Source organism: Ctenopharyngodon idella, chromosome 2 (assembly GCF_019924925.1).
Source record: "Ctenopharyngodon idella isolate HZGC_01 chromosome 2, HZGC01, whole genome shotgun sequence".
NCBI lineage: Eukaryota > Metazoa > Chordata > Actinopteri > Cypriniformes > Xenocyprididae > Ctenopharyngodon > Ctenopharyngodon idella.
In genome coordinates this window covers 37,278,348-37,293,119 of record NC_067221.1, presented here as the reverse complement: position 1 = coordinate 37,293,119, position 14,772 = coordinate 37,278,348, and the positions used below count along the sequence as shown (strand labels likewise).

General features: G+C 35.5%; 1 protein-coding gene across 4 annotated transcripts in view; it reads left to right on the top strand.

The window, feature by feature from the left end:
• per2 (period circadian clock 2) overlaps positions 1-14,772 on the top strand; it is a 36,403-nt gene that overhangs the window by 10,358 nt on the left and 11,273 nt on the right. For 3 of the 4 annotated variants that reach the window (XM_051871767.1, XM_051871777.1, XM_051871758.1), the window contains exons 3-15: positions 6,533-6,631; positions 7,220-7,377; positions 8,007-8,128; positions 8,352-8,553; positions 9,063-9,114; positions 10,403-10,545; positions 10,893-10,971; positions 11,172-11,278; positions 11,799-11,949; positions 12,944-13,052; positions 13,374-13,514; positions 13,702-13,777; positions 14,227-14,392. In XM_051871767.1, the coding sequence (XP_051727727.1) occupies positions 6,533-6,631; positions 7,220-7,377; positions 8,007-8,128; positions 8,352-8,553; positions 9,063-9,114; positions 10,403-10,545; positions 10,893-10,971; positions 11,172-11,278; positions 11,799-11,949; positions 12,944-13,052; positions 13,374-13,514; positions 13,702-13,777; positions 14,227-14,392 (1,605 nt within the window). Of the gene's footprint in view, positions 1-88; positions 114-6,532; positions 6,632-7,219; positions 7,378-8,006; positions 8,129-8,351; positions 8,554-9,062; positions 9,115-10,402; positions 10,546-10,892; positions 10,972-11,171; positions 11,279-11,798; positions 11,950-12,943; positions 13,053-13,373; positions 13,515-13,701; positions 13,778-14,226; positions 14,393-14,772 lie in introns of those variants that run through there. The other variant, XM_051871786.1, reaches the window with a different exon arrangement.

The following is a 14,772-nucleotide window of genomic DNA, read 5'->3' as shown; positions in this document are numbered from 1 at the left end:
AGGGGGTTATCTAGTTGACAGGATCTCTGCTGACATTCAGGGCTTCGTTGTGGTCGTGTCTAGGTGCAGGTCCACCATCTGATCTGGATATGGACCGGATACGGCTGACTACGGTAACCTCAGGATAAACAGAGAGACTAATATTAGCATAGATGCCATTCTTCTTATGATGTAACAAGTACATCGGGTGTTATGGGAGTGTTCCCGGGTCTGGTTGACCTAAATTATGCAGCCTAACAATCCTTTAACGGATGTGAATTATAGAAATGTGATAATGTGTTATGTGTATGCCAGGTTAAAGACAGAGTAAACTGACAGAGTGTGTTCCAGAGTTTAGGTGCTAAATAGGAAAAGGATCTACCGCCTGCAGTTGATTTTGATATTCTAGGTATTTTCATCTGGCAAGAATTTTGAGATCGCAATAGATGTGATGGACTATAATGCATTAAGAGCTTGCTCAAGTACTGAGGAGCTAAACCATTTAGTGCTTTGTAAGTAATTAGCAAGATTTTAAAATGTATTTGATTAGGGAACCAATGCATTATTGACAGAACAGGGTTAATATGGTCATACTTCCTGGTTCTAGTAAGAACTTTAGCTGCTGCATTTTGGACCAGCTGGAGTTTGTTTATTAAGCGTGCAGGGCAACCACCCAGTAGAGCAGGGGTGGGGAATGTTGATCCTGGAGGGCCATTGTCCTGCAGAGTTTAGCTCCAACCCTGAAAAAAACACTCACCTGCCTGTAACTTTAGTAATCCTGAAGTGTATCTAAAATCACCCCCTATACCCTTAAATAGGGCACTATTTGAAGGGACAGCCATTTGTAGTGGTGTCCGAAACCATAGTGGATGATAATGAGTGCACTCATTCAATCCCACAATGCACCGTAATAACGAGTGTACAACCGATGCACGCTCAACGGCTAGAGAATACCTATAAGGCACTGCGAGAGTCGTGCGCTGAATGAATTCTCGCCAGGAGATGGCACCCGCAGCTGAATCAATCGTCCATTCATTTTGGTCCAGCATAATATCATATAGGTATAAATTCCTTTTTAATTGATCATTAAATTGTTTAATTAAGGTTTATACATGCTAGTTTCCATGGCAGAGTTCAACATGTATTTTCATTACTACTGGAGCTGCCAGTTTTCTACGTTTCATATTAAACAGCAAGCACAAACTATGCAAAATCTGCAGCCCAGTTCCTGCACACTCAGTGTCCGAATTCACTCACTCATTTCACTCACTCCTTCAAGTGGACTATATTAGTGGAGTAATGTAGGGAATAGTGAATGAGGGTATAGGGGGCAATTTCAAACACAACTCTTGATTAGCTTCAGGTTTTAATTAGAGTTGGAGCTAAACTCTGCAGGACAATGACCCTCCAGGATCAACGTTCCCCACCCCTGCAGTAGAGCATTGCAATAATCTAGCCTTGAGTTCATGAACACATGAACTAACTTTTCTGCATTTGTCATTGAGAGCATATGTCATAATTTACATACATATTTTTAAGATAGAAAAATGTGGTTTTACAGATGCTAGAAATGTGGCTTTCAAATGAAAGATTGGTATCAAAGAGCACACCCAGGTTCCTAACTAACATCAAAGAATTGAAGAATTGCATTACACTATAAAAAATTTAATGGTAAGCAAAATTTGGATTGCACAATTTATAGATTAACTACCATGGAGACAGTTTGTTTGTGTGACTATATTCACTGTCATAGTCACATGGAAGCTCTAGGCAAAGAGGTTGCATGCAGACACTTGTGCGATTTGTTTAAAGATTAAAGCCCTGTTGAATTGTTTTGCTTTGGCAATAGACGGTAAACCATAACATTTGATTTACCATTCATCCCTGTCGGTGTGTCCTTGTGTGTCTAAGGCACTATGACGTCATTTCTAGCCTCAGTTCTCACCTACTCTTTCTGGGGTAATCGTAAGGTCACTGGGAGCTATTCTGTGTCATAGACACGCAGTGACATTTGACATGCGCATCACTGTCAGGATAATAGCTCAATTGAGAGTTCACTAAAAAGATGAATTCTTTGTTCTGCATGTATTTAAATTCTTCAGTTGCCAGGCCCAGACCAGATCTACAGACTTCACATTTTCTGCACTGATTTTTGGAGATGGATGGATTTAAACATGGTAAAATGTCTTAAATGGAGCAGCAAGCACAGCAGTCTTACTGGCAACTGGATATAAAATAAATTAATATTTAAGGGATGAGGGATCTGTAGGCTTTTTCTTCCAAAACTATCATAACTTCAAATACATGTTACTAGTTTGCTTTGGGCTTAACCATTTGGCTGCAAATGTTATCCTGTGAAACATAAAATTATCCTCCTCAAGGTAAAGACTTGAATACTCAATTGGAGACATTAGAGTATGAATTTTTTTAATCTATTCATTTTAAAGATGTACCTGAAATACAAATTAAATGCAATACTGTGCAATCTCTATAAATGTATAATAAAAAAGCCTTTTCCCATAATCACAAATGATTGGGATTGGTCCACCCTGACCTTCAGTCAGAGCGATAATAGGTACCATGTGACAGCGTCATCTGTGTGCTCTTTCAGCTTCTGATGTGGGCAATAATTTACAGTATATACTGAAGTATTGTTACAGAGAAACTTTTGTTTTTAATAAATTTAAAATACAGTGAAGAGAGTAAATGGGAGAATTCTTGTTTATCAAGCAAGTGGTGCAGAAATGATAAACTTCTGCTTTTATGTTAAAATAAAAGCATAATTCAAGGCTAGGAAGCTGGATGCTGAGCATGCTTGCATCACCTGTTGCACCACATGTTAGTGCGTTAAATGCTCATTCATTTAAAACCTGTCTGCAATCATTGCTACTTTTTGGTTTCTTTCCATCTCTAGTCCTCCATTAATGGGATGCTCTCATGTGAAGACTTTCAAGAGGTTTAAAAATAGAATCATAATGTTCGTGGTTGCCATAGCAGACATTACTTACTGGCAGTGGCAACTAAAAAAACTTGATGTGAAAAGTCATTGAGGTATCTTTTCAACATGTTCACGTGCGTTATGTTTATTTTTCAGGATTAATTTGGCCTTTTAAATATTTGTGCTCAAACAACGTCATTAAATAAAGTCAACAAGAGTTATATTCGGTGGTTTTTCATTGGATTATGTTGATTATCTGTCAGGGCTGAATCTAGATATTTTTCTAGATATTTTCAAAAGCTCTTGTACTTGAGCTGCGTTTAAACGTGGAGATAAGAGACTGTGGTTGTTGAATCTGTTTCACATCGCATTACAGTATCAGTCATAACTATGACTGAAATATTAGTTCTTTCCTTCTCATGAGCCAAAATGACAGAATTCTGTTTTCGTTCAGGCAGGATTATGCGTCAGAATGGTGTAAGTTCTCTCGGGATAGTGTGAAAAATCATTATGATTGGTTACTGTGGATACCTCAAATATGAGTGCTGTTTTATAGAGCTCATTCAGTTCAAGAAATGATTGAAACAAAATAATAATAAAAAAAGAAATTCTGTAAGCAGCTAAATTTTACTCTATCTAGTAGAATAATACTTAATAATAATAATATATTATTATTTTCCCAGAGGTTATAAATTGACCTAGAAATCTAGAAACTTCCATAGACTGCTTTATAGCTCTTGCACTACTATTGCTGGCATTCAAGTTAAGGCTAATAATCTCAACAAACTTTTATGGCATTTTTTCCTTTTCTTTGGCGTATTATTATCATGGTTTTTCAGACATCTAGTGCTATTCGTTTTGAATAGGAAAGCCAGGGGAGAGTCTGGGCAGCTGCGTCACTGTGTTAATGGAAGTATTTCCCAGACATTTACGCCATGACGGTTTCCACTGGCAACACACTGTTTTCTCTTGTGTGCACAAGACGGGTGTGGCCAAATGAGAGGTCTGGAACAGTTGAGAGTTTCTGCCTTTTTGTCATTCTGTTGCTTTTTTTCTTTGCCTAGAAGTCAATTATATTTGGCTTTATAGAAAATAAAAATATATTGATTGTTCTAATCATAAAATGACTATTATCTCATTCCCATGTGTGTGTGATATTCTTCCCCTCAACTGGAATCTGAACCACTCTAAGTGCGTCATTGCGTCAATAGAAGCGCTCCCTACACTTAGTCGCTCAGCGATTCATGCGTTTCTTATGACAACCTGTGCTTTGTATCTGTACACACTGGATGGGTGAGGCTAAGTGAGATGCCTGGAACAGTTTGTTCTCTTTCTCTTTCTCACACAAAGTTATGCGCCTAAAACTGTCCTTTTTTCCCTGTTACAATCCTTCTCTCTCATTGTATTTAGAGAACAGAGAATATCTTTTATATATTTTTTTAATATTCTTTATATTCTTTTATAATGTCTTTATTAATATCTTTTATATTATATATACACACACACACACACACACACACACTCACACATAAATGTATATATTATTTCAAATATACACTGCTCGGCCAAAAAAAAAAAAAGGCAAATACTTAAGAGTCTATGATTGGATCAATATTACAGTGATTATTATGTTTCTAGTATGTTATATGTTTAGGAACAGTCCTTCTAACCCTAACTGATGGAGTGTGTAGCTTTTCATTTCTGAAACAACCATGTAGGAAGACACATCATGGCAATGGCATGGCAAGTCTTTGGGATGTGCTGGAGGAGACTTTACAGAGTGATCACCTGTTGCATTGTCAATACAAGATCTTGATGCACCTTTTGATGGAAATAAATGTTGTGATGTTATTTCCATTAAGAGGTGCATCAGTTTTTGGGTTAAAAGAACTCCCAAAAATATAACATGCTAGAAACATAATAATCACAGCAATAATGATCCAATCATAGACTCTTTTTTTTTTTTTTTTTTTTGGCCGGGCAGTGTTTATTGGCTAAGACAATTAATTGGTCATTTTGAGATTATTGGCAAAAAAAATTTTTGGACAACAAAAGATCTTCATATAGTACATTTTCTGTTTTCATATTTTGATGATGATGATTTATTATATTTGTAATGTATGCCAGTCATTAAATTGTATTATGTCCTTTTTAATATTTTTAATACTGGGATAATATTAACCATGAACTATTGGTGAAGAAGACATTTTCCGTATCTTTTGTTGTTGATGTCAAAAGCTGTGTGTCAAAACTAAATCCAAACAAAGTAAATTCCAACATGGGCAGGTTGCGTGACATGCCCTCATCTTTAAAAAAAACACATGAACAAAACTAAGTAAGGGAAAAGAAAATAAGACCCAGACTAAAGTAAATAATCATTGGTTGCCAAATACTAAAGCCTGAAGACAAAAATAAAACACAAAATTGTGAGATAAAGTTTAAAATTAGAAGAAAAAAAAACACATTTTAAGATATAAAGTCACAATACGAGATATAAAATTGCAAATATTAGATATTGATTTATTGCACATGTTTTCTGGACATTGCATCAGTCCTTGAACCCATAATAGTTACAGTATGTGTAGTTATATTATGTAATATTATATTCCTGTAGTCTACCTGTAGACGTGTGGACAGGTAGATGTCTCAAGCTTTAACACAAAGTCGGCTTTTAATGAAGCCACACTTCCCTGCATGTGTAGTTGTATAAATAATCTTCCAAATTCTCCGATCTCATTAGCCACCTGAAATTACTGACTGTATCAATAGCACCAAAACACATTGCCCTGCTAGATTAACACAGATGTGCTTTATATAATTAGCTCACCTACTGCTAATAGCTGCAACATGTGAAGCCTGTTTCTATTCTAAGCTACTTAGTGGGCTATTTGTAATCACTCCAGGTGTATTTCTGTCCCTCAGCATGTCACCTGCAGCTGGACTTTGGCCTTGCAATAGTATCAGCGCACTAAGTTGAGTGGTTTAATCCATCTCGGTCTGTCTCGGTTACTAAAAGCCTACAATACAAGCCATTCTTAGCTGTACTAATGGTGGAGTGGCTGGAAATGGCACATGGCATAGTGTTTTTGAGGCAAAGAGAAGACGGATGAAGATTATATAACCTAGATAGATGGCAACGTCCAAGTGACCTCCATGTGAAAGAGGAGCACCCATTTCTTGTTCGATTGTCCACAGTGATTGAAAATGTTGTGTGTGAATGAGGTTTTGACCTGAAGCTACTGCTTGATTTTTCTAGTCACTTTATTCTCTTGCAGCAGCCGGTCCTGACTAGCTTCAGCTGGTGTACTGAATGAATCATTTCTCAATAATGCCATCATGTTTGTTGCAGTGGCACACGGGGTTTCCAAGTGCTGGATGTGATATTGAACAGTTTGCAATTAATGCAAAGATATTCTGTGTGTGATTCATCACTGGTTTGAGGGCCGCGTTTTTCACTTTATACCTCACTAAATCACAATAGTAAAGCAATCAAAGGTAGACATGCCTGTTAAAATAACATCTGCCTTATTACTATTCATACTATTCATTTGTCTTCATAAAGTCAGTTTATGACTTGTTTTATGATGGCTTTTTGTGTGTGTACTCTTTTTACAGCTCCAACTCTCACAGTCCCTCACCACCCAGCAGCACAAACGCCTTCAGCCTTCTGAGTGCCAGCTCAGAGCAAGACAACCCGTCTACCAGCGGCTGCAGGTTAGACACAAACACACCAGACAGCCCCTTACTATCAGTGACTGTGGATCTGATTATTTTATTTTATTTTATTTTTTATTTTACCTTACTTTTTTATTTTACTTTTTTACTTTACTTTTTATTTATTTTTTATTTTATTTTATTTTACTTATTATTTAATTTTTTATATTATTATATTATTATTATTTTATATTATCATTTTTTTTATATTTTTTTATATAATATTATATTATACTTTACCTTCCTTTGCTTTTTTATTTTTTTATTTTTATTATATTTATATTATATTATATTATATTATATTTTACTTTACTTTACTTTACTTTACTTTACCTTACTTTACTTTTTTATTTTTTATTTATTTTATTTTACTTTTACTTTATTTTACTTTATTTTATTTTGTCATTTTTAATTAATTTAATTATTTTTTTTAATTCATTTGAATTTATTTTATTTATTTGTTTATGTATATTTATATATGAGGAGTTATGTACTTTATTATTTCATTTGTATGCATGTTGTAAGCATTTGGTTAACATGGGTTTTATTGCTGACATGTTTGTGCATGTGTGTTTTGGGCATCTGCAGTAGCGAAGAGTCTGCCAAGGCAAAGACGCAAAAAGAGTTGCTCAAAACTCTGAAGGAGCTGAAGCTTCATTTGCCGCCAGAGAAGCGGAACAAGGGCAGCAAGTCAACAACGCTCAACACTCTGAAATATGCCCTCCGCTGCGTCAGACAGGTGGAGGGTGAGCAATACCTTTAAATTATCATTACATAAGTCATCAATAATGCAGAAGCACTTGCCTGGCCACAGGGACATAGTCCTGCTTTCTGGCAAATTATCAATATATATTATGAGTTTTATTTCGCTTGGCTACAATGAAAATGTAGCCAGGCACATAAAACAACAACTAATGCATTGCAATATGGAAGCAGTGCAAGCAGTATTTCAGCAAATCGGGTAGAACTACTGAGTGAATATCACGTCATGTGATTAATAAGCTGATGAACTTTATAATGTGTCTTCCCATTTTTAGATTGTTCCTATTTATCTCAATTAACAATAATCAATTATTGCAAAGGACTATGTGTATTTATATCTATGTTGGCTTATTATTTGTGTAGTATGAGAAAATATCTAATGTAGGATTGATTTGTTACTTGTTATTTAGTGGATAGAACACAGTCAACCAATCAAAATTTAGCTTTGATATAGTATTTTTTTAAATTTTGTTTTTTTATTTTTGTTTTTGTTTTTATTCATTATTAGGAATATATCACATACTTAAACTGTACTACATTACACCAGATATGTGAATTAGATTTGCACAATAAATTTATCTTGTTTTTTTTTCCCCCTGCATTTCTATTTCAGCAAATGAAGAATACTATCAGCTGCTTATGATTAATGACAGTCAGCCATCAGGGCTTGACGTCTCATCATATACCATAGAGGAGATAGACAGCATCACCTCTGAATACACCCTCAAAAACACTGTAAGTTTGTTTGTCTGTTTATGCGTGTATTGATTCATTTATTTATCTATCCATTTTATTTATTTAATTTTTTAATTTAATTTATTTATTGTGTTCCAGTTAATTTGCTGTGATCAGTTGTGATATTTATATTGAGTTATTTTTTAGAAACATTTGCATGATTGGACATTTCAGTTGTTCTCTTTGGTAAAAAAAAATTGAGCGTGTGATCTTTGTTGCACAGGATATCTTTGCAGTGGCAGTGTCCCTCATCACTGGTAAGATCGTCTACATTTCAGACCAGGCCGCCTCCATCTTGAACTGCAAACGGGATGTGTTCAAGAATGCTAAGTTTGTGGAGTTTCTTACACCGCAGGACGTTAGCGTGTTTTATAGCTTCACCACACCGTACAGACTGCCGTCCTGGAGCATGTGCACTGGTGCAGGTATGACACACAGACACAGTAGCAATATCTACAGATAAGTTCAAACTAAAGACATGAAACAATCATTAAAAATCTTTCACATCCTTAAAAACAATGACGTCAAATAGATTTGGTCCACACCAAAGGTTAATCTGTCCCATTTTCCACACTGCGAATACAGTACAGTCCTCTGACAGGACAAGGAAATTCTCAGAGAAGGACCAGTTGACTCAAACTATTTTGTTTAAACATTGTTTTGTTTTAATACTGACTTCCAGTCAACAGTGAAATAAACATTCAGTTGAAATTAGCAATAGACAAAACACAGGCCCAAATGGCTCAAAAGACTTTCTGTTTCTCATTCATTAACAAAACCAGTGTTAGTTAATGAGTCTTCTTTGTGGTCCTTGAATGCATGATGCCACAACTGGTATTAGTTTAAGTCGACAGCTGATCTGGTCACCTCTGAAAGACAACACGCTGTTGAATTAAACCTGAACTCATGTCATTCTTGTTTTTGCTCCTTAAAGAGTCGTCACCGTCAGACTGCATGCAGGAGAAATCCTTCTTCTGTCGTATTAGGTGAGTTTGTGTGTGTTAGAAGTCAATTTATACTGTCTGCATCCTGTACACCATCTGCTTAGCATGATTTTATTCATAGATTTTCCTTTTTGGATCAGTCTGTGGAAATTAATTCTAGTGAACTTTTGTCCCTGTAAATAGGAAGATTGATTACTAGTACGTTTGACATTACAATGAATTAGATTGCATTCAGTAAACAACTGTTAAGCATCATAGTGCAGTCAATTACTAATGAAACTTGGGATTGAGCACTTGGGTGGTAGAACAGGGTTTAATTTAGCATTTACTAATAGATTAAATAATATAAACAGATACAACTTTTGATTTTAATAATGGACGTGAGATAACATGAACTAACAATGAACAGTTGTATTTTAATTTACTAACATTAACAAAGATTAATAAATACTGTATCAAATGTATTGTGCATTGTTTGTTGTTAATAATTAATCCATTAACTAACATTAACTAATGGGGCCTTGTTGTAAGGTGTTACCAGGATTTCTGTAACTTCCCAATTCTTTCTTCACCCCTACCTGTGAAACCTGCAACTTTTATGTACAGCCAAGATCCTAAACAATATAAAAATTAAAAAGTTAAAGTCGAACCAGTCAAAAGTTTGACAAAATGTACTGAATTTGATGCTTCTTATGCTTCTATCTAAAAGTTTATGCTTAAATGCTTGAAATTTGTTTCATTGACATATAAAATGTGGCTACGTATGAGTTGCTTTGCAAAAAGTACGTTTTGGAATGGATAGGGAAGGAAAAGCTCACTATAGGGCAGATTTACTAACAGTTTGCAAACCCTCTTTTGGCGTTATCTACTCTTATCTACTCTATCTAGTATTTACTAAAGACACGCAGAGAAAAATTTGCGATGAAAAGGTGTGGACACTGTTATTTTGCAGCCGACCTTACTGTATATGTATTTAAAGAAGTTTCCCTTTTAGACACAAAATTTATGGGAGGGGAACATTTGCAGTAGTCAATTTACTGTTATTTGGAGCTCTATTTAACCCAGGAAAAAAAGCATGTTTTTTTTTTGTTTGTTTGTTGTTTGTTTTTGTTTTTGCGATTGACATGGCTGCATATGTGTTCTTTAATTTGCGCATTGTCAGTAGATCACTTGCAGAACTTTCTACTCTCATCAGCACTTTTATGGGATTGCAGTCTCATGCTAATTTGTCCTATTTAGTAAATCTGGCCATAGGTTTTTGACTGAGCCAATGTTTATTTGCAGGTTTTTGTTGAATGTGTGCAAAACTCTCTCTTGTCCTCTTCTCCAGTGGTGGTAAAGAGTGTGAAGGAGATCTTCAGTACTATCCCTTCAGAATGACTCCTTATCTGATGAAGGTGCAGGATACAGAGCACTCTGAAGATCAGTTTTGCTGCCTCCTGCTGGCCGAGAGAGTGCACTCCGGCTATGAAGGTCGGTTCTTTTACATGTTCTTCTTATGTAGAACATATTTTTTCAAGTAAGCAGCGGTGCATTTTTATTAATATCATATTATACTACACATCCAGGCTTAGAATCTAATAATCATGCACTCTCCTAGATTGTGTTCCCTCAAGTAGCATGGAGAAGACTGAGCAAATCGATTCATTTGAACAATAGTGTATTATCAAATAGATAGAACTCTATCCAAATAGATAAGGTATAGCCAGCTGTTTTGTTAGAAAAGTTTACTTGAAAAGTAGCTTCCCCAGTATGTGTATACACTGAAATGTACTTTTTCATGTAAAACATTGTCAAAAACTTTTATGTTGATTACTCAGCTCCCAGGATCCCCACGGACAAACGAATCTTCACCACAACACACACACCCAGCTGTGTGTTTCAGGATGTGGATGAGAGGTACGGGTGTTAATGCTTCACTGTTGACGAACTAGATGAAGATTAGCTGGAAATTTAAGCACTGGGTGTTTCATGCAACAGCTGTACCTGTACACCTGCTTTTTTCCATTTCTCATATTCATGCATATTAAAGGCAATAGCTGTTGTTGTGCAGACTAATCAGAATTGGTTATGTGATGGGTTTTTTTGTTTTTCTGTAGGGCTGTTCCATTACTAGGATATCTACCACAGGATTTGATTGGCACACCTATCCTTCTGCACCTGCATCCCAGTGATCGATCAAGCATGCTCGGCATCCACAGGAAGAGTGAGTGCTTTTTTTTCTTTTTCTTTTTTTTTCCTTTTTTTTTTACACAAGAAAAAGGCTGAGACAGCCTTTAAAGTCATAAAACCAAAAAAAAAGGTGATTGTATTTTTATTGGACAGTACTTTCTCCTATCGCATCTTCATCCAATTTTTTGGAACAAATTGGGGCAGATCCATTTGTTTATAAGCAAAATGGGTTTTAAATTTACACTGTAACTTTTTGGCGCCCTAGTGGTTAATAAGCAGAACTGCATGTGTCTTGTGGAAGAACGCTCTCGCAGATACTGGGCTACTTTGCAGTGGGTTGTCGTCCTGCTTGGTCTAAAATAATCAGAATATAAACAATTATTATAGGCATTTTAGTGATTCAGAATAAGACAAAACACAGTTTGGAGGATGGATTCATGAGGTACTTGCTCATAATATAATTTTTGTAAATTTTGAAAAAAAAAAAAGTTACAAAGTGTACCTTTAAATATCTTATTTGCAAATAAAATCTTGTTCTTTGTTTGTCTTATTAGTCCTGCAGTATGTTGGCCAGCCGTTTGATCACTCGATCCGCTTCTGTGCTCGTAATGGAGAGTACATCACCATAGACACCAGTTGGTCCAGCTTTGTCAATCCTTGGAGCCGCAAAGTGTCTTTCGTCATCGGCAGACACAAAGTTCGCATGTGAGTGTGCAGGGTGAATGTGGGAATGTGTCTGAATGTCCCAAGATAACCTTAAAGGGATAGTTCACCCAAAAATATTTTCATAATTTACTCTCATGTTGTTCCAAACCTGTATGAGTTTCTTTCTTCTGTTGAACAGAAAAGAAAATATTTTAATGATTGTCAGCTAACGGTAGCCATTGACTTCCATATTTTCTTTTTTTTTCTACTATGGAAGTCAATGGCTACCGTCAACTGTTTGATTACCAACATTCTTCAAAATATCTACTTTTGTGTTCAGCAGAAGAAAGAAACTCATACAGGTTTGGAACAACTTTAGAGTAAGTCATGACAATTTTCATTTTTGGGTGAACTATACCTTTAATATTTGTAAAAAAAAAAAAAAAAAAAAAAAAAAAAACGTAATTGCTGAAATTTAAGGAACCAGAATATTGTATCACTTTATTAAGAAAATGTGCAAATCTAGTTGTAATTGCAAATATATACTACCGTTCAAAGGTTTGTGGTTAGTAAGATTTTTTGGGGGGAAAGAAATTAGTACTTTAGTTTAGCAAAGATGCATTAAATTGATTAAAAGTTACAGTAAAGACAATTATAATTTTACAAAAGATTTCTATTTCAAGTAATTTTTTTTTTCTATTCATCACAGTATGCTGAAAAAATTAAGCAGCAGCACAACTTATTTTAATATTGATAACAATAAGAAATGTTTCTTGAGTAGCAAATCAGCATATTAGAATGATTTCTGAAGGATCATGTGACACTCAAGACTGGAGTAATGATGCTGAAAATTCAGCTTTACAATCACAGGAACAAATTACGTTTTAAATTATATTCAGATAGAAAACATTTAATAATATAATTTTACTATATTTTTATCAAATAAATGCAACCCTGGTGAGCACAAGACACATCTTTCTAAAACATTAAAAAATCTTACCAACCCCAAACTTTTGAACAGTAGTGTAACTGTATTTTTCTTCCATACTACCAGGGGTCCAGTGAATGAAGATGTGTTTGCAGCTCCAGCCACAGCTGAGGGCAAATGCATCGACTCAGACATCCAGGAAATCACTGAGCAAATTCACCGACTCCTGGTGCAGGTACAGAAATTCATTCACAGTTAAAAGAGGAAGATTAATGCAACTCAATTGAAATAAGAGGGTTTTAACATCCTGACAGTGGAATAGGTAGTTTAACAGACTGGGAAACAAAGAGTTTTAATATATGCATGTTTCTGCGTGATTTTGTTGTGTTTGGAGCGACTTGAATGTCATAGTGTGTGATCCTCAGTCGTTCAGTTTTTCTTATCTACAAAGTCGACAAGTTTATGATGCCAAGTTTTTTAAAATCTTCTTGTGTTGTGTATTCCAGCCTTTAGAATGAGAGAAATTAAAGTCTTTTTTTGTTTTTGTGTGTTGTAGCCGGTGCACAACAACGGCTCTAGTGGCTATGGGAGTCTGGGCAGTAACGATCACCTGATGAGTGTGGCGTCGTCTAGTGAAAGTAACGGTAACATAACACGTCAGCGACAAGAGGAAGAGGATGGCAGTAGAGCCAAGCCGGTGAGTCACATGATAAATTCTAGTGGGTTTTTTTTTTTTTTTTTTTTTTTCAGGGGAGCTATTTTTCAAGTCAAATGCTTCACGGTCACTCAATGGCATTTAGCCATAGCTTTTTTTTATTCATGCAATGAGAACCAAAAGGGGCTCTGGTGGATTTATTTATGTTTTTATGTCTGTGTTTTCTCAGAGGAGCTTTCAGGAGATTTGCAAAGGAGTTCACATGCAGAAAAACCAAGAGCAGCAGTTGAAGAAGAGCCCTTCAAGTACGTACCAATATCCACCACCATCTGTGTACCTCATCTGTCATCAGTGCACCCTCATGTCATCAAAGTCTGTGTATTTTTTTGTGTGCAACAGAAATGTGTCTGAAAACTGTGGCTCCAGTATATGGTATCAAAGAATTATAGTGAGATTATATCAACAAGTATTGCAATTGTGATTTGAACTGTGGAACAAAAATGTGTCAAATCACTTTGAAACAGCATACTGTATGTTGAAATCCTTCATAGTTTTTATCTACTGTAAAACAATCTTTTTTTCAGTTAACCTAAAAATTAGTGAAAAACATCTAACATTTGTTGTCACATGCATGTTAATAATTTTAATATAATATAATATAAAATAATATAATATTATATAATATAATATAATGTATAATTCGACTTTAATTAATTGTGCAGCCCTTCTGAAAACCCTACATTCTTCCCTGCAGAGTTTGTACAGAAAAGTCCAGTGGTTCGACCCAAAGACTCAGCGTGTCTCGCCACCTGGAGAGAGTCTCCTGAGGAGCAGCGTGCCGCTGGGCAAGAGGAGCTGGCCTTCAAAGATCAGACCGTCTACTCCTATCAGCAGATTAGTTGCCTGGACAGCGTAATCAGGTACAAAGGTGTAAAGTCACGGCACTGTGAGAGCTGATGGGACTCACTTAGCCAAATTTAATTGAGATATTGATTCTGTGGTGCAAAGAGGGTATGAACAACTGAATTAAGCATGCAACGAAGGAAAATGAGAACTTGTTTACATAGGTCGGCAGAGAACATTAAGTTTTGCAGGATGTGGAATCTCATTAGCACATCAGCATAATGCTAATGCATAATATAATGCATAATAGTTCAACCAAAAAGCCTAAAAAAGATAGATGGAAAGTGATAAAAAATACATCAAGCTCAGTTTTAATGCATTTGGCTGTTGTGTTTTATATAGTTTAAAAAAATTTCCTCATTAAGGTTGAAGTCGAATATTTACTACAAATATACAC